This window comes from Podarcis erhardii, assembly GCF_964252035.2.
Source record: "Podarcis erhardii genome assembly, chromosome: 1".
Lineage (NCBI taxonomy): Eukaryota > Metazoa > Chordata > Lepidosauria > Squamata > Lacertidae > Podarcis > Podarcis erhardii.
This window is the reverse complement of record NC_138497.1, coordinates 31,517,290-31,544,534: the sequence shown is the minus strand read 5'-3', so window position 1 is coordinate 31,544,534 and position 27,245 is coordinate 31,517,290. Positions and strand designations below refer to the sequence as shown.

Genomic DNA, 27,245 nt, shown 5'->3' with positions numbered 1-27,245 from the left:
GGGTTGTGCACATGGAATATTTCTGTCATGTTTGCCAGGGGACTGTTGGTGACATCCAGTGCTGTGTATATACAGTGGTACCTCGGGTTACAAGCGCTTCAGGTTACAGACTCCGCTAACCCAGAAGTATTACCTCTAGTTAAGAACTTTACTTCAGGATGAGAACAGAAATTGTGCGGCGGCCGCGGCAGCGGGAGGCCCCATTAGCTAAAGTGGTACCTCAGGTTAAGAACAGTTTCAGGATAACAACGGACCTCCAGAACGAATTAAGTTCTTAACCCGAGGTACCACTGTAATTGGAAATAGAGTGAAGGGGGGAAATCACTTAAACTATACAGGAATGAGGCAAGATAGGTGAATACTTGAGGACTGGAAAATGGCCAATATAACACCAATTTTTAAAAAGGAATCCAGGGGGAGTCCGGGAAATTACAGGCCAGTTATCTTAATAACTGTTCTGGGTAAACTAGTGGAAAGCATTGTTAAAGGATTACCAAACATGCAGAAGAATAAGTCTTGCTGAAGCAGAACCAGCGTGGTTTCTGCAAGGGTAAGTTTTGTCTCACTAATATTTTTGAGGGGTTTTTTAGCCTTAGAGGGTTGTTTGGTTTTTTTTAGAGTGTCAACAAACATATAGAGGTGATTAAGTTGACTATGTGTACTTAGGTTTTCTCTAGAATGCTAGTATTTTGGGGGAGGGATTCAAGTGCATACCAGAAATTTAAATGTGTGCAATTAATTATCCACTTTTTAAAAAATTGCCTTTTGCAACTAGGAAAGTGACAGGGAAATGCATTGAAAGCTGTGGGGTGGATGATTGATTAATGGGAAGAGGCACAAACACCACACAAGCAAATTAGGATGAATGTTGGTTGTTGTGTAACCTGCCCACAAACAAATCAGAACAAATGCTCCATAAAGACTCACCATAGTCTAATCTTTGTGTAAGCTTTGTGCAAACAAGTCAATATGAATGCTCAGTAGGCAGGCTGTCTGGGGAAGCCCATAGGCATTCAAAATGCTCCAGTAAAGTACCTCCAGCATCCTGTTCTCTTGAGTACTACTGAATATATTGAATAAGCTTAAGAAGAAGAAGAATTTGGATTTGATATCTGGCTTTATCACTACCCGAAGGAGTCTCAAAGCAGCTAACAATCTCCTTTCCCTTCCTCCCCCACAACACTCTGAGGTGAGTGAGGCTGAGAGACTTCAGAGAAGTGTGAGTAGCCCAAGGTCACCCAGCAGCTGCATGTGGAGGGGCAGAGACGCGAACCCAGTTCCCCAGATTACGAGTCTACCACTCTTAACCACTACACCACACTGGATCTTAGCAGCCATGGTATAAGGAGAGGTCCTCTTATGGTTAAGGAACAGGAAGAAGAGAGGAAGAATAAATAGACTGTTCTCCTAATGGCTGGTAGAAAGTCTCCCAAGGATCATTATTGGATCCATGCTTCTTAACTTGTTCATTAATGATCTCGAGTTAAGGGTGAGCAGTGAGGCTGCCAAGTTTACTGATAATACCAAGTTCTTCAAGGTGGTTTAAACTACAAGGGATTGTGAGGAGCTCCACAGCATTTGGTTGGCCACTGTGAGAACAGGAGCCAGGCCAAGATGGGCCTTTGCTCTTGAGATAAGTCACCATAAATTTAAACGCATTGCAAGTCCCCTAATGCATGTAGATTGTTCAATATTAAAATTGTGTTGAAAGGTGCAGGGACCTACCACTAGCCTAGACATGGAACCAGAACTGCAGATTCCTATATTCAACTTTTACATGGTTGTTCACATACATGTTAGTTATTTGTTTAAAACTCAACCAAAACGTTTTTTTAAAAAACCAACAACTGCAGATTCCTGATTTCTTTGCTATCAAGCACACCGTGAGGCTAACCTCTGGATAATCTATAACAGGGTACGGAACCTCTGGCTGTTCAGACATTGGACTACAATTCCCATCATCCCTGACTATTGGCCGTACTGGCAGCGGCTGATGGCAGTTGCCATCCAACAATAGATGGACGAGACAGGTTCCCTATCCCTGATCTGTGTAGCATCTTGCTCCAGACATGCCCTGTAGGACATATATCTTTTTCCTATCCCTTGGCTGCGCTTGTCTCCTGGCATCACACTGGCGCTCAAAATTGCGTGTTGTGCTTTCTGGTTGGATGGCGAACCACCTCCGTGCTGTCATCCATACCATGAAGACCAAGACTTGCGCTGCATCATCACCATGAGCCACTAGTGAAGCTCCCCGGCCGCCCCTTCCCCAGCCCCGCGCTTTCTTTCTAAAAAAAAGGGAAGGAGATCCTGGGGTTGAAGCCCGCCTGGAAGTCACGCCCTCTGACCTGGAAGCCCTCTCGCCGCCTTGCCCCAGCTATGTTACGCAACGAAAAGTTGCAGGCAGGCATTCTGCACATGCTCAGAGTCGTCCACTCGCATGATCTATGCCTTGGCTTGCGTCTGCGCCGCTGATCCCCGGCTCTGAAAAGGGGTTCCGGGGCTGAGATCCATTTCGGCCTCTTGTCTTCTGCAAGGAGGGAAGTCGGAGGCGGCGGGAACAGGCGAGCGATCCTCCGCGCGTTGCCCGTGCAAGTGGTCCCGCCCCCCCGGCCTGCGCTCTCCTCCTCTGCGGTCCCCTCTTCTCCTCCCACCTTGACGTCTGGAGCTGGCAGCCCGGCCGGTTCCGCATTCCCGACCCCTCCCCGCAGCCCAGGGGCCGCTATATAACTGGGGCTGATGCAACCCACCCAGCCGTCCGACAGAGCCTGCGGGAGGGACGGCGAGGGAGAGAGTCGACTGGCAGTGACGGCGGCGGGGGCTGCAGCCGCCCAGGCGTCCCCGGGGCCGCGGAGACACCTCCCGGGACCGGACTGCGCTCGGCACGACGGGCCTGCAGAGACAGGCCGACAGCCGCTCCCGGAGCTGGGCGGCTGCAGGGGAGCTGAGCGCGCAACCCGCCTCCCGCTGCAGCCGGGCCCCGGGGGCACCTCTGCCGTCAGCTCGGTGGGTACGGAGATGGGGCGGGCGCGGGGTTCGGGACCGCGGGAGCTCTCTCTCGGAGGCGGTGCTCCGGGCTGGCCGCGCGCGAGGGCTGCGATCATCCTCGGACCTGACTTTGAGCTGATCCGGCTGGGCCTGCCTCTGCTCCGGAACGCAGCGCGCGCGTGGAGCGCAAGCTTCTCCCGGGGCTCGCAGCCTTTACGCATCGGCCGGGGTCCTTTCGTTACCGGATTGCGCGAGCCTTACCACAGCCTTTGGCCGTCCTGCCCTTCTGATAGTCCGGGTGACTAAAGAGCGGGACTTTCTTGCAGCTCCAGGGCATTCTGTGGGGCAATTGGGGAATTATTGTAACATGATCTGATGGCTTTCGTGATTGAAGGCAGAACCGCGGGGCTGTAGTTACTCTGGATTAATTGATGCGGAGTTATTACAGCATGGATGTTTGTGCAGGAACCGCAAGGATCCGTCGGAAGTTTTCTCCCTTGCTGGCTTCTCCTTAGGGTGCTCTCCTAGCACCTCATTGTGACCCAGAATCTTGGGCTGGAAAAGGGCCTGAAGGTAGACTAATAAAACTTGATGCACCAAGGCCTATGTAGGAGGATCTTAAAATAATCAGTAGGTAGATTGGAGCAGGCTTTCCCAACCCGGAGCCCTCCAGATGATGGGAGTTGTGATCCAAAATGTATGGAGGGTACTAGGTTGGGAAAGGCTGGACTGGAGCATGGCTAAGGAAACTGGCCCTCCACACGTTATAGAATTGTAGAGTTGGAAGGGACCACAAGGGTCATCTAGTCCAACCCTCTGCAGTGCAGGAATCTTTGCCCAATATGGGGCTCGAACCCATAACCCAGAGATTAAGAATCAGATGTTGTTTGACTTCCAAGTCTTATCAGCCCCAGCCAGTGTGGTCAGTGCCCAGGGATGAAGGGTGCAGTAGCGCAGTCTGTAGAGGATCAAACCTCCTCATCCCTGGATGAGAGTATGCTGCAAGAGGGGGGCATGGGGTGTGTGGGTGTGCATGCTTGATCATGTGCACATGCATGCATAAGGTGCCCCAGCTCAGAGGTGACTGGTGGGTGCAACCTGGATTACTTCAAGAGCTGCTTGATGTTAACTAAGTGAAGACAGCCACACTGGAGAAAAACATATTTTTGGTGTAGTTCTAATGTTTTCTTCTTAACATATTTGCTGTTAATCCCTTTTTGTCTCCCCTGTCTCTTTTGCACCCTTAACGTGGGGAACCCTCTCTTATTCTGCACAACCACAGTTTATTTCCTGTCACTTTTTGCTGCCCCTACTCTTTCCCCACCCCTCTGCATCCCCACATCTCTCACCTCTTGCCTTCCTTCCCATTTTTTGCTCAGTTTTGTCTGCCCTGTCCCCAGCCACACTCTTTACTGAGATGCCACAAGGCCCTCCACTCCCCCAGCAGTTCCCCCAGGAGCCTTCGATAAAGGTGGGCTCTGTAGGCTGGCTACAACAGGCAGGGAACACAGACACAAGTGCAGACAAGTGTTCCCACAACAGTATGGGAAAGACTTCAAACAATGAGCATGTCGAATTTGCCCAGGGGGCTGCAGACAGGGAAGGGTAAGTCATGTACACTGACCATATAATAAGGAACAATGTAGAAGTGTCTGCTCTCCTGTATAGTTCTGTTGTCACTGTTGTTGTGTGTTCCCGTTATCGGCTCCTGCCATCCCCCTCTATTTGCCGATCTGTGTGAAGCTGAATGGATAGTGGGAGTAGATGTTTTGCCTCTGGGGCTGGGCCATCCTTGGATGCCCCGCTGTTACTTAATCTGAGGCAGTAGGATTAGGCGCTGCCTAGAGGAGCTACAAAAGCAATTTCTCAAGCTTGCAAGTTTCACAGCTTTGGGCAAGTCTGTTACTTTAGCCACCCCTTCTCTGGCATGTTAAGGAGGGCATATAGGTTATGGTTTTGCAGACTTGCATGAGGCACATCTTCCTGGGACAGCCAATTTTTTGTGTCAGTGTTTCACTGGCTGCTACAGAAAAACTGAATGAACTAGATGGGCCTTTTGATATGACCCAGGAAATTGTTTCTTACGCTTTAAAGGAGAGTCTGAGTCAGCAAGGTTTTTATGCACATAGAGCAGTCTTGCTGATGATTATGGAGATGAATGCACTGAGATGAATATATGGCCCAGATCCACAAATGGCAAATAATAACAAGTGCATAATTTTGGCTTAGGACAACCTTCCCCAGCCTGGTGACTTGGACTTCCAGCTCCCATCCGTCTCAGACCAGTATGGCCAATAGTCAGAGGATGGGAGTGCAGTCGTTCCATCTGGAGGGCACCAGGTTGGAGGGAGGCTCTCTTAAGTACTGCAGTATGTTTTTTTGTTGATGACCGGGACCAAGGGATTTTCATTCTGTTTTGCAACATGGTTCTCTTCTGCAGACAGCTTGTTTTCCTCTTCACTTCATTGGTCTGCGCAATGTGATAATGCAAAAGGAACTGATCTCCGCTCCGTCTGAGCTCTTGTAGTTTTGCTACCCAGGTGTTGCAAATGTGCTTAGTCAATGGATGTTCCTTCTTCCAGTTCTCTTAAACCTGCAAAGGAAGGGAGTCTCTTGAGTCTTAAGCAAGCAGAGGCAGTCTTCAGCTCGCTTTAGCAGTCAGGCATAAAGTGGGAATTCAAGCCACAATCCTCTGCTCCACTCTATACAGCAGCTCTCTCTTTCCTCCACTCTCTGCCTCTGGTTGTAGAGAAATAGGTTGGAGATCAAATTGAGAGGAAGGAGAAATACCGAGAGAGAGAGAGAGAGAGAGAGAGAGAGAGAGAGAGAGAGAGAAAAGAGCAAGCAAGAGCCACATTATGTTTCCATTTTCCTTTTAATGAAGGCCCAGTGGAGGTGTATTTGAAAACACAGGGTCTCCTATGCCCTCAAGGTGGGTGAGAACACTCTCTTGGCTGGTTCCAGGGCCATATGCAACGTATGGTGGCCAATGAAATGGGGCCTGGCTCATTCTGTTGCTTGTCTTGGCAGCTTGCTTCATGGCTTGTATTACCAGCCCTGGAACACAACCACTGCCAAACTCTCTCAGTGTGTGCGTGTGTGTGTGTTGGGGCTTGGAGAGCTTAGTAGAGACAAATGCTTCACTGAGTCAGGCTAGGAATTTTTCAACTTGTTTCTTGAAGCCTGCATGAAAATTATCTGCAGGCTTTTGCCAGATATCTCCACTGGGACTCTGTGAGCCTGTGGGGGCGTCTGGGATACCAGTTGTTAGGATGTCAGATTCTTTGTATAGTTCCTGACAGTTTAAAATGCCCATTTGTGTGGGTGGGGGAGACAGGACATAGGGCTTGCAGTCCAAATCCGCCCTTTTATTTTTTTGCGAGGGGCAACAGTTGGCTGTCTGGGGATTACTTGGCGTGCACTGGAGGGTTTAACGAAATTCCTGGAGAAATGAAATGCAAATTGGCTGCCTTTTGCCCTGTAACCTCTGACATTTTATGCTGCTATTGCCCACAGGGAATATCTCATCCCTTTCACAAATGCTTGCAACTTCCTCATTGCAGGATGGTCTGCATCACAATGTTCTTAGCTCAAGTAAGATGGCACTACCTGCAGAAGAGACAACCTGGTGCCCCCCCACCCCTAGGATTTTGTCCTCCTCCCTCCTTTGCTGGCATCCTAGGCCGAGCTCGTATATTTACTGGTGTTGAAATAATGCTGCTGAACGTTGGAAGTTTCAAGGCAGATGCGAGAAAGTACTTCTTTACACAACACGTGGTTAAACTTTGGAACTCGCTTCTGCAGGAGCCAGTCATGGCCACCAACTTAGACGGCTTTAAAAGAGGATTAGACAGAAGAAGGTGATTGATGGCAACTAGCTATGATGGCTGGGCAATAATGCAGTAATGCTTCTGAATACCAGTTGCTGGAAACCTCAGGAGGGGAGAGGGCTCTTGTACTCAGATCCTGCTTCCCACAGGCATCTGGTTGGCCACTGTGAGAACAGGATGCTGGATTAGATGGGCCATTGGCCTGATCTAATAATCATAATAATCATAATAAATTTTATTTATACCCCGCCCTCCCCGGCCACTAACACCAAAAAAAATCACAGTAAAAACATAATAGAGGGGGAAAGAAGAAGAAGAAAGAAGCCAATTTAAAATACAGGTTAAAATGCAATTTAAAATGCATTTTAAAAGTAGCCGATAGATCAAGACCATAAGGTGAGGGCAACATAAGGGTCAGACTGAGTCCAAACCAAAGGCCAGGCGGAACAGCTCTGTCTTGCAGGCCCTGCGGAAAGATGTCAAGTCCCGGAGGGCCCTAGTCTCTTGTGACAGTGTTCCACCAAGTCAGGGCCAGTACTGAAAAGGCCCTGGCCCTAGTTGAGACCAATCTTGCGACCTAGGAACTCCAAAATGTTGTGTTCTTCTGTTAATGTGTTCAACTTCATCAGTCAAGAAAGCCTAGAAGTAACTTGTTTCCAACCATTTAACTAAAAGGCCTTGAAGAAACATCCTCTACATTACTTTTGGCTCCAGGGTTCGGATGGCTCTTAGGGAAATGTCCCCAGATGCTTCCTTCTTGCCAGTATCGCCGCTGCTCTCCAACTAGGCCCTTCCAGAGGCCGGGAAAGTAGACAAGAGGAGAATGTTGTTGTTCCAGTTGCCTCACTCTTGTCACTGCTTTCATTCTTGGAGATGCCAGATGAACAGGCAACCACAGCAAGGAAGACCAGGAGGCTCCAGGTGTTAGCAGTGAGACCTTGCGAGGCTTTGGGGAGCCTGGGAAGATGTCCGATAAGGACATTGTGCAATGCTGGCTGTGCTCTAGATAGAAGGAACGGCCTTGGAGAACTCCTGTAGGCAAGAAGACTGCATTAAGGTATTGTATGTCATGGCAGCAATGGTGGTAGGATCTGAAACCTGGTGGCTTTCTGTACCTATGAGCACATTTCCTTATGTCGCAGCTGGGTCTGAGGCCTGTAAACCTTGGAGTGAATATTGGCTCCAGCTCCTAATCTGCTATACGTATCCACCCTCTGCTTTAGCAATGAACAGAAAACCCCTGAGCCAGCCCCAAATTTATTTGGCATGAAGCTTGGTAGGCAAGGGCCTCCTTCTCTGGATGCAGATGAGGTAGAAAGCGGTTGATAAACACTGAAAAGTAAACTAAGGTCTATCAATATTTCTCAAACTTGGGTCAGCAGCGGGTGTTGGACTACAACTCCCATCATCCCTGACCACTGGTCCAGCTAGCTAGGGATGATGGGAGTTGTAGTCCAACAACAGCTGAGGACCCCAATTTGAAGAACACTCACCTACCTCTTTGCAGGTAGGCATGTTCTCCCCTCCATTGTACACATAGATTTGGCCAATGTGGAGGGCTGGTTCTGGTGGCTTCAGACATTTGTGCAACCATTCTCTTCCAATAGAGAAGAGGGGTGAGGGAGAGCGTGCATGTGCTCCAATAGGGGGAATATGTGCTTGCTGCTCCAATGTGTGAAAATGTTCTACAGAAGGCATGGGGGAGCCTGTGGCCATCCAGATGATTTTGAACTCCCAACTTTCATCTAGAGGGCGACAGGTTCCTAAGCCCAGGAAAGTATGAATTAGGCCTGAGTTAGCAAGGTGAGCAACAAAATCTGTTCTGAAACTTAGGCGACTTGGAGGTTCCGAGGTTCCATCTGCCCTGAGCTCAATTATGAGAAAGGGTGGCATAAAAATACCATTAATAATTCAACAATAATAGAGGCCATTAAAAAAAATATGAGAGTATTTAAATTAAAATTTTCTCCTCGCACACTGGAAAAGTTACAATTCACTTCCAGAATAAATTCTAACCTGGAAAGGGGATACTCGTATTTTTCTGCCTCCAGATGATTCTGTTTGTGGGCAATACTCTATTAAAAGACTTGTTGCCTCCAAAATGGGCTTTTCTATCAGAGGTGTGTGTGTTGATCCTCTTGGGGCCAAAATAGACATGACAGCCACAGGAGGTCCATGTGTCAGAAAGGAATCTGCTGCCAGATTGCTGTAAAGGTGGAGAGGGACACAACTGAAAGGAAGGCATGAGGTGAACCCGCCTCTATTTCCATTCAAAACCACTTTTTAAAATGGCATTTCCACAGCAGGAATGCATTTTGGAATCCAGGGCCTCATGAAGAGGTTTTAAAAGGCAGTTTTGGTAAGAAAAGCACAGGCAGGGTTCAGATGTGCTTTAAATCAGCTGCCATCCCATAGGGATTGCGTAGAAAGCTGCCCTTATACTGAGTCCATCTAGTTCCATATTGTCAACACTGACTGGCAGTCGTTCTCCCAAGTTTTCAGACAGGAATCTTTCCCAATCCTACCTGGAGATGCTGGGGATTGAACTTTTGAGACCTTTTGCTTGCAAAGAAGGTGCTTTGTCACTGAATATATGGTAGAGCACTTGCCTTGCTGTTAGGAGAAACCAGCTCCAATCCTGGGCATCACCTTTAAAAGGATCGGCTGGCAGCAGAGCTGACCCACCCATGAGGCATGGTGAAAGAACCACCTCAGGCGGTAGAATCAACAGGGACAGCAGATCCTGATGTCGATTTTTATTCCCTCCTTGTTCCCGATGTAGCTCTTCACTTACTGCTTCTTCCCTGGCAGGGAGAGGGGTGCCATTTTGTGATTTGCCTCAGGTGACAAAATGTATTGAGCCCTAACTAGCAGGTGACGTGAAAGACCTTCCTTTCCTTCAGATCCTAGAGAGCTGTTGTCCGTCACAAGCAGGCAAGATGGACAACTAGTCTCGCCTGATATATGACACACTCCTACTGTCCTTAGCAGGCTTCATGCTATACAAACCAAGATGTAAGTGGGCTAATCTTAATAACTGCCTACCATATGGCAGAAGCAATGGACTGTGAATTAACTCTGGGCCACCTTTATGGCCAGATTTTCTTTTCCCCACACATTTTAATTTCTTTTTAGTTACTTAAAAATGTCAATATGGCAGGTTGTGAGATACTCTCTCCCTCCGTCTCTCTCTCTCTCTCTCTCTCTCTCTCTCTCTCTCTCTCTCTCTCTCTCTGTTGCTCTTGCCAACCTAGCGAAAGTGAACAGACATCTGAGGCAAATCAAGATTCTCAGTTTCCCTCTACAGGAAGCAGGCCCTGTATTTCAGCTGGCAGGAAAGAGTCACACATGCATTCCAGCCCCCTTCCTTGTTTTACCACATAATTAATTAAGGGCTTGATGTTTCTAGGCAGATTACAAAAATGCCCTGAAACCTGGGGTGGGTCTACACACAGGAAAAGCCCGCTATAAATAAGTCAGAAATTAAATCGTTATAACAAAAGATAAAAACACGCTATGGAAAACCACAGATATTTTTTTTTTTTTTGCTCTCCAGCACCATCTGGTGTTGCATGTTTATAACTCATTCAAAACACTGTTTTTGACTAATGTAGCTGAGACCCTGGTCATATTCATCCCCCCCACTCCCTAATTTGTGCGAGTTTCTCTGTAAGGAATGTGAGACGTTAACAATGTGTCTAGGGAGTTTTGAACAGGCCCAGAATTCAAGTACAGTGGTACCTCGGTTTAAGTACTTAATTCGTTCCGGAGGTCCGTACTTAACCTGAAATTGTTCTTAACCTGAAGCACCACTTTAGCTAATGGGGCCTCCTGCTACCACCGTGCCGCCGGAGCACGATTTCTGTTCTCATCCTGAAGCAAAGTTCTTAACCTGAAGCACTATTTCTGGGTTAGCGGAGTCTGTAACCTGAAGCGTATGTAACCCGAGGTACCACTGTACAGCGTTTTCTCACCTCGCCTTACTTTCTAGTGGAAAGGTTAGCTTACTGCAAATCATATCTCCTCCTGATTTCGCTAACATGGTATCTCATTTTTCCCAGGCATTTCCCAGAATGCTAAGCGTAAAACTGCAGAGTTCTGTCCTGAGGGAGCATAAAGGAAGACTCCTCAATGGAGAAGGGCCTGTTGGGCAAGTGGGGTAGTGCCCCACCAAGCTCAGCCAACCCCCATCCACCTTGCCTCCTTGGCCTCCATGTTGCTTTTGTAGAACTCGGCTGAGAGGAGGATTGGGGCAAAACAAGTCAAATGAGGGCCCATCCAGACTTCCCTTTGTTTTTAAGCACAGGCCTGCACTTTAAAGCTCTGTATTCGATTTTCGGCTTGGTGCCTTCCCTGGGAAAAGCAGCGTTTCACCGCTAAATCGAAGCAAACAGCAATACGGTTTCCCATGGATTGCCGTTTGCTCTGATTCAGCGGTAAAACGTGGATTTTCCCAGGGAAAGCGTTAGGAAACGACAACAAAAGAACCACACACTTGGACACACAGCTTTAGAGTGTGTACCTGTGCCTGGAAAACAGCGCAAAAGGAAATCTGAATGAGCCCTTTTGAACCAGAATTAGTTGACTTTGCCTGTCTTTGTGTTTAGGTCTGCTTGCCATTGGTTCTGGCTCCACCTGCTGTCAACATACCTGCCTTCTGCCCTCTCCTACCCCCACCCCCCACAGCCACTGTTCTGGGGTTTTCCAACCCACCTACCTCGCCCCGCCAATTTGGAAGGGGGCAGGAGGAGGAGAATTTGGGGGAAAGCCCTAGTGCAAGATCCTTGTGTGGGCTTTTGCTTGCAGGACCCACTAGCTGTATCCAGCCCATAACATCTTAATCCAGTCTGTGCCCTATATGTGTGCTTAGCCGCCACAGAAGCACACATCTCTTTTTGTTGTTGTTGAATGTATATATCTTTATTGTTTTAAAATAGATACATTTATGCCAGGAAAGCAAACAGGCAAACAAACATACAATCAAATAAACAAATTATAAATTGACAATCAGACAGTAGCAATATGTGAAACAACACAATTCTTATAACTAACATCCTTTGTACTCCCAATGATGTGAACGATTGTAAAACTTGTAAAACAAGAAATTAAAAATGACTTCCAATTAGTCTCGCTGTACTTTATCTGTTGATTATCTTATACCACAGTTACATCTTTCTCATATAGTTTCTGTTAACTTCCCTACAAACTTATATTTATACAATGCAAGGTTCAGTCTAATTCTGCCAAGAAGTTTCCTTTTATACCGTAATTTTTAAAGTATTATTTAAAAATTCTCCAATCCTTATAGACTATTTGTTTTGTTTGGCCTCTAATCCTTCCTCTCGTCTTTGCTAGCTGCAGGTATTCTATCATTAGGATTTACCAATCCGCTGTGTTAGGTATTGCTGTATTTTTCCAATTTCTTGCTACTAAGATTCTGGCCACTGTTATCCCATACAAGAAGCACACATCTCATATATAGAGTTGAGAGAGAAATGACAGGGTTTGTAAACTGTGCATGTACAGTGGTACCTCAGGTTAAGTATTTAATTCATTCTGGAGGTATGTTCTTAACCTGAAACTGTTCTTAACCTGAAGCACTACTTTAGCTAATGGGGCCTCCTGTTGCCGCCGTGCCGCCGGAGCACAATTTCTGTTCTTATTCTGAAGCAAAGTTCTTAACCTGAAGCACTATTTCTGGGTTAACGGAGTCTGTAACCTGAAGCGTATGTAACCTGAGGTACCACTGTAGTAGCACACAGTGGAGGGAGGAGATCACCTGCACGATTCTGGATAAAGACAAGTTTGATTGCTATCAGAGAGGTAGCAGGTTTCCCCAAGTTAAAAAAGTTTTTTATTTCTTTTTAAAAGGCTACAAGAACACAAATGTGGGGAAGTGGTGGACCCCTCTCCCCCCAAAAAACCCTTCAAAAATTGCTAGGCTTTGTGTTCTGGGGAATACGAAGATTATTCCAAAATGTGAAAGGCGGCAATATGACACCCACGGTGGTGTCTGTAGAATTAGTAATTGCCTGATTTCTAGAGGGTAAAAGTGTATTTATCATGAACACAGTTGATAAAAAGAAGCCGAGGCTATAATCCTAAACTCAGGGCCAGCTCACCCATGAGGCGAGCAGAGGCAGCCTCCTCAGATGGCAGAATCCCACAGAACAGCACACCCATGGGTGACCTTGCTGTGGCTGCTGGAGAAGCGAGGTGAAACAGTGGTAGCAGCTTCTGGTGAGATCCTGCAAGATCTCCACAAAATCTCATGAGATCTCATAGGAAGCCTGCCGCTGTTGCACGACCCTGGAAAGTGAGACTTTGGTAGCAAAACGGGCCGGGCCACCCCTGCATGTACTTGGGAGCAAGCTGTATTTGAACACCCTGGAACGTGAATGCAGAGAATTGCGCTGAGACAGCTGCGTTAGATCTAGTGACTGATAACAGCTTTTTAGTCAATAAAGTATTGATTTTAAATTATCTCTGAATTAATCAACTTATTATTATTTATTTGCACACCCTCCATCCTCAAGCAGCAGGGCACGTTACAAACAATGAAAATGCAATGTTAAAAACAATGTTTAAAACACCTTACAAGCATAGAAAGAAAGTGAGTCTCAAAAATTTACAACTTACGTGACCCTGAAAATAGTCTGTTTACTGACACTTCAGCTAACTATTTATTTAAAAAATGACAGAGACCACCACCATCTGGTGGCTACCATCTTGAACCTCTTCTCAGAGTAAGAAATCCCCTGCTCAAACAGAATTGTACAATTGCTTTGTTTTATTTGGAATTTAATTAATAGGGTTAATGAAGATTGAATGGGGGTAATTACCCGAAGGGGAATTGATTGAATTTTGGAGTTGGATCTGTGTAAGTGATTAATTAGGGTTGGACCCCAACCCCCTGATTGGACCTTGGCTTATTTAACTTTGATTAGCGTGCTGTCATACTTTTTGAACCTCCATTTTGGCGTAAAAGCCATTTTTAGACTAGTGTGTTTGTGAAGAGGCTTTGATTACTTCTATCATCCACCCTGCATTTTTCTCAAACCTGTTTGTAATCATTGTAAATTGTAATTGAAAAGGAGCTACTGATTTGGGATGGAGGGTTGAAAATTCATTGATAAAAAATACTTGATTTGAGGTTAATTGGATAGACAGGTTTGGTTTGCCTTCTGTGAAAATTTCAGTTCCAGTAATTATTTCTAAATGGGCATTTGCAATTTTGTACTTTATGGGCCTGTGCCCCAAATCTTTTAAGTACCTAGTTGCTCATTATTTCCAGTAAACAGAATTATGTTGTTTGTGTACTTAACTCTGGAGGTATGTTGACCTGAGCTGTATTGAAACTACAGTAATGACATATCAGTGTGCTTAATTTTTTGCTGGATTCTACCCGGTGTTCTGAGGTTCTATGAAATGTTATTTATATGTAGTGCCCAGTGGCAACCCTTAAAATTTGACTTTTCTTACCTCTTCTATGTTCTTTAGAAAGTGTTGCATGTATTCTCAGTCACATCAAATAGTATTAATGGCAATTAACTTTTATCAAGTAGATCCTGCGATGCTTTCGGCCAGTCAGCAGGCCTCTTATCTTAATTTCAGACTAATTTTCCTCTTTCTAAAGAAGAAAACACATCACTCTGTTTTTCTTAACTTTCACTCCATGTGGAAAGTTAGTTAGTTGTTCCCTTTCATTTTCTCATATGGAGATTGTGATTGCAGGTGAATTCTTTGTGGCTTTTTTCAGTCTCCGCGTAGAATCACTATTCCTGGCCATGAAGTTAATTTTTATTTTACTTCCTGTTTTCGTTGTAGGTTTTTAGCCTAAGTTATCTAAGGTGGTATTTTGTGAGAAATTATCACTAATCTTCCTGTCTCAGCAACCTAACCAAATAGGATATGGGAAGGATGTTTGTTTCTGTGGTGACACCCTTATATTTACCATTTGCATTCAGGTTGATCATTTGTCTTACAGGTTTTATCTAGAGAGACGCACTACTTCCTAGTCTTAAGCAATCTGTGTAACTAACTGGCTAACTTCTTTCTTGCCATTCTGCCTTCCTCCTTAAGCTCATAATTATTGCTGAGTCCTGCATTAGATAATCATTGCCTCCTGTCTGTTAAAGCGTTAACTTCATAAAGCTGCTTTTATTGCCCTTTGGCATAGGAGTCAATAATTACCTCTTTTTCTGTCCACTGACCTTCTTCACCCTTTACTTAGCAGTGATAAAGGCTTCTCGCATTACCTAAACATATGCAAATATCTAATTATCATGACTTTGCATGTTAGATTATCTGGGTCAACCTGGCTCCTTGATAGAATGTCTTCTTTTTATAGCTATTTCCCTGTGAAGCAGGTAAGAATTTTTCATGTTCCTCTGGATCAGGGGTGGGGAATCTTTGGTCCTCCAAAATGTTGCTGAGCTACAACTCCCATCAGCTCCAACAAACATGGCCAATGGCTAGGGAGGATGGGAGTTGTAGTTCATCAACACCTGGAGTGCCAAAGGTTATCTAGCCTTGATTTTCCACCGAAGTCTCTGGGTGACATTCTAGGAAGATATCTCTGCCACATTGTGCGCAAGGATTCCAATGTGGTATAGTTTGCATTTCCTGAGACGAGATATTTAAGCAGAGACAGACAAATCATGTTCCTCATCTACACTCTCTTTCCTTAAGATTTCAGAATGATTTGTTTTGCCTTTTCGGATTGTCATTGCTCAGATTCCCATAGTGATGTGTGGTTTTCTCTTTCTCTTCTCCAGGCTGTGGGATTGCATAGCCTGCTATGATGCCCGGGCAGATTCCAGATCCATCCCTCACAGCTGGCGCTCTGCCTGGCCTTGGCCCCTTAACAGGGCTGCCTGGTGCCACCTTGACAGCGGAAGAGCTGAAGTATGCTGACATTCGCAACATCGGGGCCATGATTTCGCCACTACATTTCTTGGAGGTTAAACTGGGCAAGAGGCCCCAGCCAGTGAAAAGTGAGGTGAGTTTCAAAAAGGGCCTATCAGGTGCCATCTGTTTCTGTATGCTAATTCCTTTGTGCTGTCCATAAGGAATGGTGTTCACAGGCCTTTCCATACCCACCCACCAAAATGAGAATCGAACAAGTCAGCTACCATGAACTGTAACTCTAGCCCCTAGTGCAACTTTGAAAACAAACATAGCTGCTGATTTTGGGCATGTGTGTGTGCTGCACACCTCTAGTTTTGTTGAACCTTTCTTTTTTTCCTTGTTGTTGTTGTTGTTGTTGTTGTCGAGGTATCGGCCATTGGAAACTGGGGCACTACTGACTGCTGTTTTTATACTGACTGTTCTTTTTATATAAGTAGCTATGAATTTTATGATGTTTACTTTTTAAATTGTACTCATCTCAATCTCAAACCTTTATTGGCATATAGACAAAATTCCTAAAGGTTCAGTGCAATAAAATCACTTGGCAAAATCGGCGTCTAACATTTTAAAATACTCTCGTATAACATTCACGGATCCTCACTGCGTGCTGCAGAAACCTGGCTACAATTTCCATCTTATCCCCATCCTGGATAAACATTAGAAAGGCTACCTTACATTCATCAGACTACCACTCCCTGCTAACAACCAACTGATTAATGAACTTGTTGGTTTAACAATCAATCCCTCTTCCCAGAATTGTAGCTCTGAGAGGAGAATAGGGGTCTCCTAACAACTCTCACTACCCTTAGCAAACTACAGCCCCCAGAATTCTTTGAGGGAAGCCATGGCTGTTTAAAGTGGTGTCATAGTGCTTTAAATGTGTGGTATGAACGTGGCCTTAATTTTCTATGAAAAGCCACAGGGAACGTGGGGGGTGGGGGCTTGTCCCAAAGGTACTTGTGAACCTATTTAATACAATCTTGCATTTCATGTTCAGTGTGTTTGGGTCCATACATTGGCTGCGTTCAGAAGCCAGAAGTTGTGGTTAAGCAAATTAGTGTGTGCCCAGGCTGCAGGCTTGTGCATTCAGTTCACACTTCACTTCTCCCTAAGTCGAGTGGGGAAACAAACCATTGATCAAGCAGGGAAACAAGCCCTGGCTTGGCTTGGCTTGGTGCCGCGTCTTAATTGGCCCTTGTCCTTTGTTTCTTCCAGCAAAGCACCACCACTGAGCCAAGAACAAACCTTGGCTTCAGATTGTGGTTAGCTTGAAGATAATGTGGAGCCAGGCATGGTTTCTTTCTCTTCTGGAGAAAGGGAAGAGTAAGCAGAAGAGACTGTGCTGCATGCAGAGCCTAATTTGCTTAACCGTGATTTATGGTTTAATGTTGCATCCAAACATAGCCAGCCTCTTTCTCAAGAAATTGCAAAACTGCTTTAAGGAAATATTGGTCCATCCTACCAGCTTTCTGCAATTAATTGTCAGATTGGTCAACAAATGCTTAATCACTAAAGAGCTAATGTCATAGCCAAGAGTATGAGCTGTGAGCCTGGAAGTCCCAATTCAAATCTCACCACCTCTACTGACTCCTCAGACAGCAAGCTAGTAGTACCGGAATAGCTCTAGAGGGAACCAGCATGGCAGAGTAATTAATGGGTTGAACTTGAGCAATTGAGACCCATGTTATTTAGATGTGCTTCAGGTCTATCTATTCCTCTCAGCTATTAAATTCACTTGATGAGCTTCAGCCAGTCATGTATATCTCAGCCTTACCTATCCCACAGGGTTGTTTTGAGGACAAAAGAGGGGAGAGGGAGGAGCATGCATGTTGCCATAAGCTTCTTGGAGGAAGAGTAGGATGTGTATACAGTGGTACCTCGGGTTACAGACGCTTCAGGTTACAGACACTTCAGGTTACAGACTCTGCTAACCCAGAAATAGTACCTCAGGTTAAGAACTTTGCTTCAGGATGAGAATAGAAATTGCGTGGCGGTGGCACAGCGGCAGCTGGACGCCCCGTTAGCTAAAGTGGTGTCTCAGGTTAAGAACAGTTTCAGGTTAAGAATGGACCTCCGGAACAAATTAAGTTCTTAACCAAAGGTACCACTGTAATAAAATGGCCCTGTAGATAATCCCATGTATGTAATTCCTACGGCATTCAGTGGAACTTACTCACAAGTAAGTGCACATAGGCTTCCATTATTAGTCAAGCTTAGCCATTAATTAGTCAAGCTAGTAGTCTTTTTAGTTTCAGCCCCACCCCCAGTCTCCCTCCCAACACCTGTAAGTTATTATAAAAAGATGAGGGTTGGTATTCCTTTCAAGTACAGTGGTGCCTCGCAAGACGAAATTAATTCGTTCCGCAAGTTTTTTCGTCTTGCGAGTTTTTCGTCTTGCGAAGCACGGTTTCCCATAGGAATGCATTGAAAATCAATCAATGCGTTCCTAAGGAAACCGCCTTCAGTCCAGGTCCGGGGACAGTCTGTCCCCCGACCTCTTCTGAAGGCTGGGGGGGGGACAAGGGCTTTTCTTCCCACCCCCAGCATTTTAAAAAACCCCGGGACAGCAGAGGACTTCTCCGCTGTCCCGGGGTTTTTTAAAATGCTGGCGGGCGGCAGCGCTGCCGCCCCCCAGCATTTTAAGACTTCTCCGCTGTCCCGGGGCGATTTTAAAGCCCCCGGGAAGGCAGGTGGGGGGGGGAGCAAAGACTTTCGCCCCCCGCCAGCCTTCAGAAGAGGTCCAGGACCTCTTCTGAAGGCCGGTGGGGGGCGAAAGTCTTTGCTCCCCCCCGCCGCCTGCCTTCAAAAGCCGTCCGGGAAAGCAGAGAAAGCGCTGTGTTTCTCCGCTCTCCCGGGAAGGCAGGCAGGGGGGAGCAAAGACTTTTGCCCCCCGCCGGCCTTCAGAAGAGGTCCAGGACCTCTTCTGAAGGCTGGCGGGGGGCGAAAGTCTTTGCTCCCCCCCCGCCTGCCTTCAAAAGCCGTCTGGGATAGCGGGAAGCGCTTCCCTGCTATCCCGGACCGCTTTTAAAATGCTGGCGGTGGGGAGCAAAGCCTTTCGGCCCCCGCCGGCCTTCCTGGACCTCTTCTGAAGGCCGGGGGGGGGAAAGGCTTTGCTCCCCACCGCCAGCATTTAAAAGAGGTCCCCGGAGATTTCCATATGGGCTTTCTTCTTGCGAAGCAAGCCCATAGGGAAATTCGTCTTGCGAAGCCCCTCAAAAAACAGAAAACCCTTTCGTCTAGCGGGTTTTTCGTCTTGTGAGGCATTCGTCTAGCGGGGCACCACTGTAATTCGTGATGGCTTTTATTTATGCAACTATAAGTTTTCTCACCCTCAAGAGAGCTTTCATTTCTTCTGTTATCCTCAAAATGGCACACGCATTGAGGATTTGGGTAATGGTGTAGTTTGTATTTAATCTATCTTCTAAGCCAATTAAATTTAATCACTTAATCTTTTGATAGCCTTGGATACTTTCTGTTGTTCCTAAAGGCTCCATGCTCTAGTCCGGAGAGAGCATCCCTAAGCCTACAAGAAACCCAGATGATGCCACGCTTCACTGATGACATTCAGGAAGCTCGGACTAGCCTGCTGGAGATGCAAAGAGTTTAAAATAAACAATATGAATATTATTTATTTTACAGTTAGTGTAATTTATGATTATTTTGATTAGCAGTGGAAAAGGTAGATTGATTTGCTCTTTCCTCAAGAGTTTGGATACCAAATAGATGTTTCGTTCAGGAGCGGAGGTTAAGACTTCTTTACGAATTAGCAAGTGCTATAAGTACTGTCAGGGAACTGCCATCAGCTCAGAGGTGAGAGGCGGAAGGGCAGCTGGGTTACAGGGAGCCTCCAAAGATCCTGAGAAGCAGCACTTCCACCAAGGAGGAAGTGGGGAAGGGATGCAGGGCTCGGAGGATGCAAGAGAGAGTCAAGACACCGTGCATGAGCAAAGCGGCGGGGGGGAGGCAGGTCCCCCTTTAGCCACGCCCTCTCTGCACAGTAGGTTTACGTGCAGAGAGGGGAGGCGTCTACTCTGCTGGAGACACTACTCTGCTGGAGAAAGCTTAAGGACCGCCCACTCTCAGATTCTGCTAGTGACTGAGCAAGACATGGAATTGAGCCGTTCTGCGCCGTAAATGTTTTTGCACCAATAATAAAGCCTTTGAAAAGGCCAGTGGGGATCTTGCCCGTTTGCTCTTGAACAACCACGCTGTTAGGCATAACAAGTACCAATATTGGAACTGAAATGAAAACAAATTGCAAATATATGGGCATTCCCACCCAGGGATGGGGAATCTGTGGTCCTCCATCCCTGATCATGGGTCATAGTAGCTGAAGCAGATGGGAACTGGAGGCCCACAGGTTCTCCATCCCTTCCCTAATATTTAAAATTATGCAACATCTAAAAAAATATTTTGTGGTCAGAAGGTCAGTGTTACGTGCATGCCTCCGTGTGAAAGCACTCTTGGAGAGAGGAATTCAACATTGTTCTATTTATTCTATCAGCTTGCCCAACGGAACGATGAAATATGATTTGCCCCCCTCCTCCCCATGTGCTGTCCTGGGGGTTCTTAAGACACCCCAGAGCCAATTTTTTTTGGGGGGGCACACTCAGGGAAGAGGGGGACAAATCCCACTGCACTAGTGGGACAGGTTATGCTGGCTCCTGCCAGTGCACCTCCTAGATTAAACCTCAGACTCAACTATAAGCTGCAATCTTGGCAAAGCGCCTCAAGGCAGTGATTCTATGCACATGCACTTGGGAACTCCATGGGATCTGATTTTGCATGAACATGAATGGGATTGCACCACAAGTCAGGGTGATAATTGGCAGAAAAATGCAGTAATACAGAAAGGGATAAAGGATTCTGACTGCGTTGGGCAGCAGAGGGGCAAAAAGCAGGTTGAAAGGCGCCAGCAGTAGTAAGCACTGACAGAGTCGAGAAGGGAGGGCAAATAGTAATGGAGGTTACCACCCACACACTTCGCCTGCGCTTTCTGCTTGTGTGGTGGCACCTTGAGAAGACCTCGTCTTACTGTTTATAGCAGAGAATTCCCCCGGAGGCAGACGACAAGAACAGTCGCCATAGTCAAAGTCCTCAGTCAAGAGCGTCTTTATTTCTTGACTGGCCACGCAAGCATTTCTATTACAAATATATACAAACATGCCTTCTATATTTCTCCAGCCCAGTAAACTCAGGGGGGGGGGTGTGCTTTCCGTGTCCTGGAATTGCAGCTTGCAACTTCCTCCCTTTATTTGCATCTCCAGCTGACGCCAGTCAAGCCAACAGTGCTACTCCCACACACTAAAGAAAACTCTGGAACCTTCTTTGAAGCTTCCAGGAACTTTTATCTGTCTCTTGAAGAATGTTTTCCTAACAGATAAGACTACTGTGACCTGGTATCAAAAGAGGACCCTGTGGAAGAACAACCTTGTGGTTTTATAGCTAGGGTTCTGCAGGCCTGGACTGGGTCTTAACCAAAGAGCTACATGCAAGAGGCGCGTACCGAGGTTTTGTCCTGAGCTTCTTTCAAGGAGGCTGTTGCATTGCCTTTTCTGCTTTTTTTGTCTGGTTGTGATGGTGTGCCTGTGCCTTTCCCTTTAGCTAGATGAAGAAGAAGAAAGGAGGAAAAGGCGCCGAGAGAAGAACAAAGTAGCAGCTGCTCGGTGTCGGAACAAGAAGAAGGAGAGGACAGAGTTTCTGCAGCGGGTTAGTACCGTATCTTCCATGGTGTAGTGGTTAAGAGCAGTGGACTCGTAATCTGGTGAACCGAGTTCGATTCCCTGCTCCTCCACGTGCAGCCTCTGGGTGACCTTGGGCCAGTCACACTTCTCTGAAGTCTCTCAGCCCCACTCACCTCACAGAGTGTTTATTGTGGGAGAGGAAGGGAAAGGAGATTGTTAGCCGCTTTGAGACTCCTTCGGGTAGTGACAAAGCGGGATATCAAATCCAAACTCCTCCTCCTCCTCCTCCGTCCTCTCCCCCCTCTCTTTCTCACTGCCAGCACAATGACTTCCGCCTCTCCACAGCTTCATTTTCTTGCCCAGAGCATGCTTTTAAGATGGGCAAAAATATCTTGAGGAAATCCCATTTCGTTGGAAGCTCTTGTTTTACTCCTCTGTGTGAGATGTGAACAATGAACAACTAGGGTACGAATCCAGTAAGGCAGAGGTGGAGAATCTGTGGCCCTGCAGTCGTCGTTTATGTATATATAATTTTTATTAAATTTTCTGTTCTACAATTTAAAATACTCATTTTACATCCTTAGGGTATCAGTGACTTCCCTTCTTCTCTTTCCATGGTTCATTTTATATATCATAAATCCCTGCATATTTTACAAGAACTATACCAATCAGTATTCCATTATTGCATCCATCAAAACTTATTTACACTGTTGAATTTATCTTAATGCTGCCAGCGTTTTTCACTGTACACAATTAATTCCCATATATTCGATGAACGTTTTCCAATCTTTAAACGTACGTTGTTCTTGTTCTCTTGTTAGGTCTGCAAGTTGTGCATATTCTGCCAACTTAAGTTGCCATTCTTCTTTGGTTGGGACCTCACTCGTTTTCCATTTTGGGGCTAACGAAACACGGGCCGCAGTTGTAGCATACATAAATAGCTTTTTTTAACACCTGGGAATTTCAGTCTGAATTATCCAACAGAAAGGACTCTGGGGTTTTTGGGGGGAGGTGGAAGTACTTTTAAACATTCTTTTCCAATTCATTATGGATCATTTCCCAATACCCTTTTACAAGTCCAGTCCTGCAGTCATTGTTGGACTACAACTCCCTTCACCTGTGATCATTGGTCATGCAGGCTGGTGCTGATGGGAACTGCAGTCCGACAATGTTGGCAGGGTCACTGGCTCCCATTTGCTGCAGAAGGAAGCTGGAAAGGACCCCTGCATGTGACAGTTGTGTGTGTGTCAGGTGATGCTGGGGCTTCTGAACGCATTGGTCAAGCAACTTTAAAAAAAATATTTACCCCCCTTGTCTCTCTGGTTCCTGCTTAGGAATCTGAACGCCTGGAGCTCATGAATGCCGAGCTGAAGGCCCAGATCGAGGAGCTGAAACAAGAGAGGCAGCAGCTGATCCTGATGCTGAACCGCCACCGCCCCACCTGCATTGTGCGGACAGACAGTGTCAAAACCCCAGAGAACGAGGCCAATCCGCTGCTCGAGCAGCTGGAGAAGAAGTGAGAGGGGCCTGGTGGGCCAAAAGAACGTAGGCGGCAAAAAAAGACAAAAACCGGGGACCTTGGAGCACCTCTCTTCCATGTACTGTACGAAGGACTGCACACCAGAGATGGGTGCAACCAGAACACAGTGAGCTTCCTTGGGGATTGCACACTCCAACCAAATAGAGGGGATGGAGGAGAACGGCCACAACAGAAACGCTCAGAGGGGGAGCTGTGGCTGCAGTTGTAAGGCTCAACGAAAGGGGGCGTGGCAGCTGCAGAGGAGGAGGATTTTCCAGCTCCCCACCCATTGCAGAGCATCTCAAATCTGGAATGTGTTGCGGGTAGGGATGCTGGGAGGTAGCGCTGTGGCTTCCCCACCATCCCTCTCCCTACAGCTTCTGGTTGGCAATCAGCATGGACACAAGGTTTGAACACTAGTAAGAACCAGGGTAGGAGGGAGCTGGCAGTAGGCTGAGCTGCGCAAGCCTCTGCTCCTTTGGGACCCTGCCTCTGCCCTCTGTGCTCTCCCCAGAAAGAAACCAAGAACGGCAAACACTTGACACAAGTCCTGCCTCATCGCTGGGCCTGCCTGTGGCACTGTGGCGCAGGCGCCCCCACAAGCACACCCTCAGTATAATGTTTACAGCCCAGCTGTCCAGGCCATGCTTTTAAAAAATGCACATTTTTACACTTTTTTATATTTTTATAAAGTTTTGTTTTTATACAGCAGTCTCTATATGGATTTATATAATCACTAGATGTGATCCCATAGAAATGTATGTTATTCTGGTCTCTTTGTTACAAAATACATATGCCACAGTTATCTCCATTGTGTTACTTGTTCGGCAACGGGCCTTCTTTTCCCTCGGCATGCTGGGAAATGGGCCTGTGCCCTTCCCATGGGCTCCACTGCCATGTCCATCCATGTATGTCCTCCTTCATAATACTCAGTCCTGTATCTCTCAGTAAATGTTAACTTTTACTTATCTACCTTTCATGCCTTCTGCTTTGCTCAGTATCTTGCCCTGTTAGTTTTATCGCGCATGAGGGTTTTGTGTACACTTTGTGAAGTCGGTCGATGGTGGCGGAATGGCCTGACCCTAGTCAGGTGGTGCTCATTTGCAGCAGTGGCGACACTAAGAACTAGAGGCTTACAAAGAGAGCAGGGTCATTCACTTGAGGGATAAGGAACGCTGAGCTGAAAAGTGAGCTGGCACTCCCTCAGCCATCCCTTTGTCTCAAGTGCTCCCTTCAGATGCCTCCCCCTTTGATATAGGAGGGAGGAATTTCGGCCACAGTCACACCAGCTACTAAGGAAAAATCCTTGTCAGTCTTAGTTGTTTACATATCTCAGTGGTGCTGTTGCATCCTTAAGCACATGTTAGCCGGGGGTAGCCAGGGTCGTGCCCATCCACTCCCACCAGCCCCAATGGACAGGGGTGATGGGAGTTACACATTGGCTATATCTATGCCTATATTTATACCTGCATAAATAAATGTATTTAAATCCAGGGAAAGCTGAAAGTGACTGTGTATGGGAGTGGGGACTGCTTGACTCACTTCAGCAGGAGGCAGAGAGGAGGGCAGCTCACATGTCATACTTTCTTCCTAGGCGGGAAGGAAAGTGTACACCTGTCATGTCTGTGAAAAGCACACTGGCGCCCATTTACTACAATTAAACAAGTTTGGAGGCTGCAGCGTGGAAGTGGCTTCCAGAATGCTAATTGTGGCAAACGAAACGGTTAATTTCATTTGTCACACAGGATGGTGCATGTGGCTTTCTCCTCCTCCTGTGTAAATCTGCTTTATCGTGTGCGAAGCAAAGCTGATGCTTCTTTATTTTAAATACTTCTAGCCTGCTTTCCCAGTACTCATGGGAACTGGCAGCAAAACCATTCATATAACCCATACCAAATGCAAGTTAAATTCCAGAAGGACACAAGCAACACAATGCCTTTTGCCTTCTGCATTGTCAAGTGTTCCATTGTTCATAATAGTCAAAAAGGGAATCTTGTAGCCCTCTGGAAATTTGCACATTTACTATGGAACAAGGCTCGCTTCTGTGGACTAGAGTCTGTGTCATCAGCTGGGTAGCAATTTTCAGTTAGTAGGTATATAAAAGGGGAAAGATAGCTTTAACCTGGTTCCAGACTTGTTTTTTGTATTTCACTTCCATCTGCCCTCACCGTCCAATGTTTCCTTACTCCCAGGTATGAGGAACCAGTGGCCCTCCAGCTTTTGTTTGACTCCCAACTCCCATCAGCCCCAGACCCTACAGTAGATGGTCGGGTTGATGGGAGATGTGATTCAGCAACACCCAGAAGGCCATAGGTTTCCCATCCTTATGCCATAATAATTTTGTCTGTCTTTGAAGCTGCTGGAGACTCATGCATTATTCCAGCAAGAAACTCAAAACAGGGCAATTCCTCTGGAATTAATAAACCAGAGAGCCTATTGACCCCTTTGTAAGGTCTTCATAAACACTTTGCTGGGCACTACCTTGGCTACCCCCTGGCTAACATGTGCTTAACAAGTGTGGGAGGTCACGCCACAGTCCTGGGACACCTGCAGAGAAGGCCCAAGCCTTTTGCAGTAGCTGCTTAAACTTCCTGGAATGAGGGTAGTTGGAATAAAGCTCTGGAAGGTGAAAGTAAAGGTAAAGGACCCCTGGACAGTTAAGTCCAGTCAAAGGCGACTATGGGTTTGCGGCACTCATCTCGCTTTCAGGCCAAGGGAGCCAGTGTTTGTCCACAGACGGCTTTCCAGGTCATGTGGCCAGCATGACTAAACCGCTTCTGGCGCAATGGGACACTGTGATGAATGCCAGAGCACACAGAAATGCCGTTTACCTTCCAGCTGGAGCGGTACCTATTTATCTACTTGCACTGGTGTGCTTTCAAACTGCTAGGTTGGCAGAAGCTGGGACAAAGCAACGGGAGCTCACTCCATCACGCGGATTCGAACCACTGACCTTCCAAATGGCAAGAGGCTCAGTGGTTTAGACCACAGAGCCACCTGTGTCCCTCTGGAAGGTGAAATGGGACACACGGCTATAAAGAGGCGAGGCTTCAGCACCTCCATTGCCAGTCAAAGCAAGCCCTGTTCTGCCAAGCTGTCGGCAATTTTGCTACTGTCGGAACAGGAACGAAAACATTGAAGCCAGTTGTTGTGTCCGTCTATACTTTTTTTAAAAAAAACTTGTTGTACAATAGCTGTTGTCGCCCTCCTAATTCCTGCTAAAGTGCTGTGTGCATGAGGCGTCTGTCCTTCCCAATTAGCAGCCCCTGCTGAGAGGCAGGGCCTGGCATGTTCCTGAGCAGAGCTAGACATATCACAGGGCAAGGAACAGCTGCACTGGGCCCCTGCCAGTGCTGCCACTTTTGCTCTCCTGCCCGGGCCAGTTGCTACAGTGCCAGGTGTTATGAGTGGGCAAACCACTAAGTTAGATGCTCCTTGCTGCCCTCAGCACCAGCTTGGATCCCAACATTCCTTTTCTGGCAGCTCTGAAGCAGAGAGAACAAGGGCGAGCTCTCGGGATGAGTCTTTGCCACTGGAATTAAATCAGACAGAACTAGCACCGTCTCTGGGTGACTGTGTTCTCTCAAGGACTACCATAGAGGAGAACAAATGCAAGAGGGTCTCCTCCGCCTACCTGCTGTCTGCCAAATGTTTTTGACTACAACTCCCATCAGCCTCAGCTGAAACATTTGATGCAATTCCTTTTCAGTTGCCCCCATTCACGATATTTCAGATAACCTGTCTCCTTGAATTATTTTCTCCAATATCCTAGCCAGATCACCCACCCAATTCAAATTTCCCTGAATGAATTACCCAGCTAGAAAAGACTGGGGGACTATGCCCCGTGGTCCACACTTAGTAATGCTCCCTGAATTCAGAAGGTAGAGGTAAAGGCTGTTGCATTTCTGCTTGTTGTAAAAGAGCCTTTCCAGGAAAAAAGCTGGCAACCCTACTTTTGGTTAGTGTGATTCCAAAAGAGCCTTTCCAGGAAAAAAGCTGGCAACCCTACTTTTGGTTAGTTAGTGTGACTGACTATAGCTGTGATTCCAGGCACTGGTAGTACAGCATCTTCGGGCATCAAGGGGTGCTGGCGGCAACACTTTGCCCCCGCTATGTTCGGTCCTTGGCCAAAGTCACCAACTTCAGAAAGCCAGACCCTCTTATTCTGCAGGCATCCAATAAGCATATAGATCTGGCCTTCCCTGGAGTCACATGCCCTGGTCCACAAGAGCTCTTGTTTTTGCAGTTGTGAAGTCACTCCCACCCCACCCCCAAACCACAAAGCAGAGTCCTCGTGCCTTTAAGTCCTGTGTG

At 46.7% G+C, this 27,245-nt stretch overlaps 1 protein-coding gene across 2 annotated transcripts; it reads left to right on the top strand.

Annotated features, from left to right (window-relative positions):
• Positions 1–2,376: 2,376 nt before the first annotated feature.
• On the top strand, positions 2,377–23,899 carry JDP2 (Jun dimerization protein 2). 2 transcript variants are annotated; one of them, XM_081866896.1, is made up of 4 exons: positions 2,377–2,564; positions 15,596–15,819; positions 21,333–21,437; positions 22,747–23,899. In XM_081866896.1, the coding sequence occupies exons 2-4, from the start codon at positions 15,619–15,621 to the stop codon at positions 22,930–22,932; spliced, it is 492 nt and encodes a 163-aa protein (XP_081723022.1). In that variant the 5' UTR covers positions 2,377–2,564; positions 15,596–15,618; the 3' UTR covers positions 22,933–23,899. The 2 variants fall into 2 exon arrangements, with proteins under 2 accessions (XP_081723022.1, XP_081723021.1); XM_081866895.1 differs by having other exon boundaries at positions 2,378–3,006.
• Positions 23,900–27,245: the final 3,346 nt, after the last annotated feature.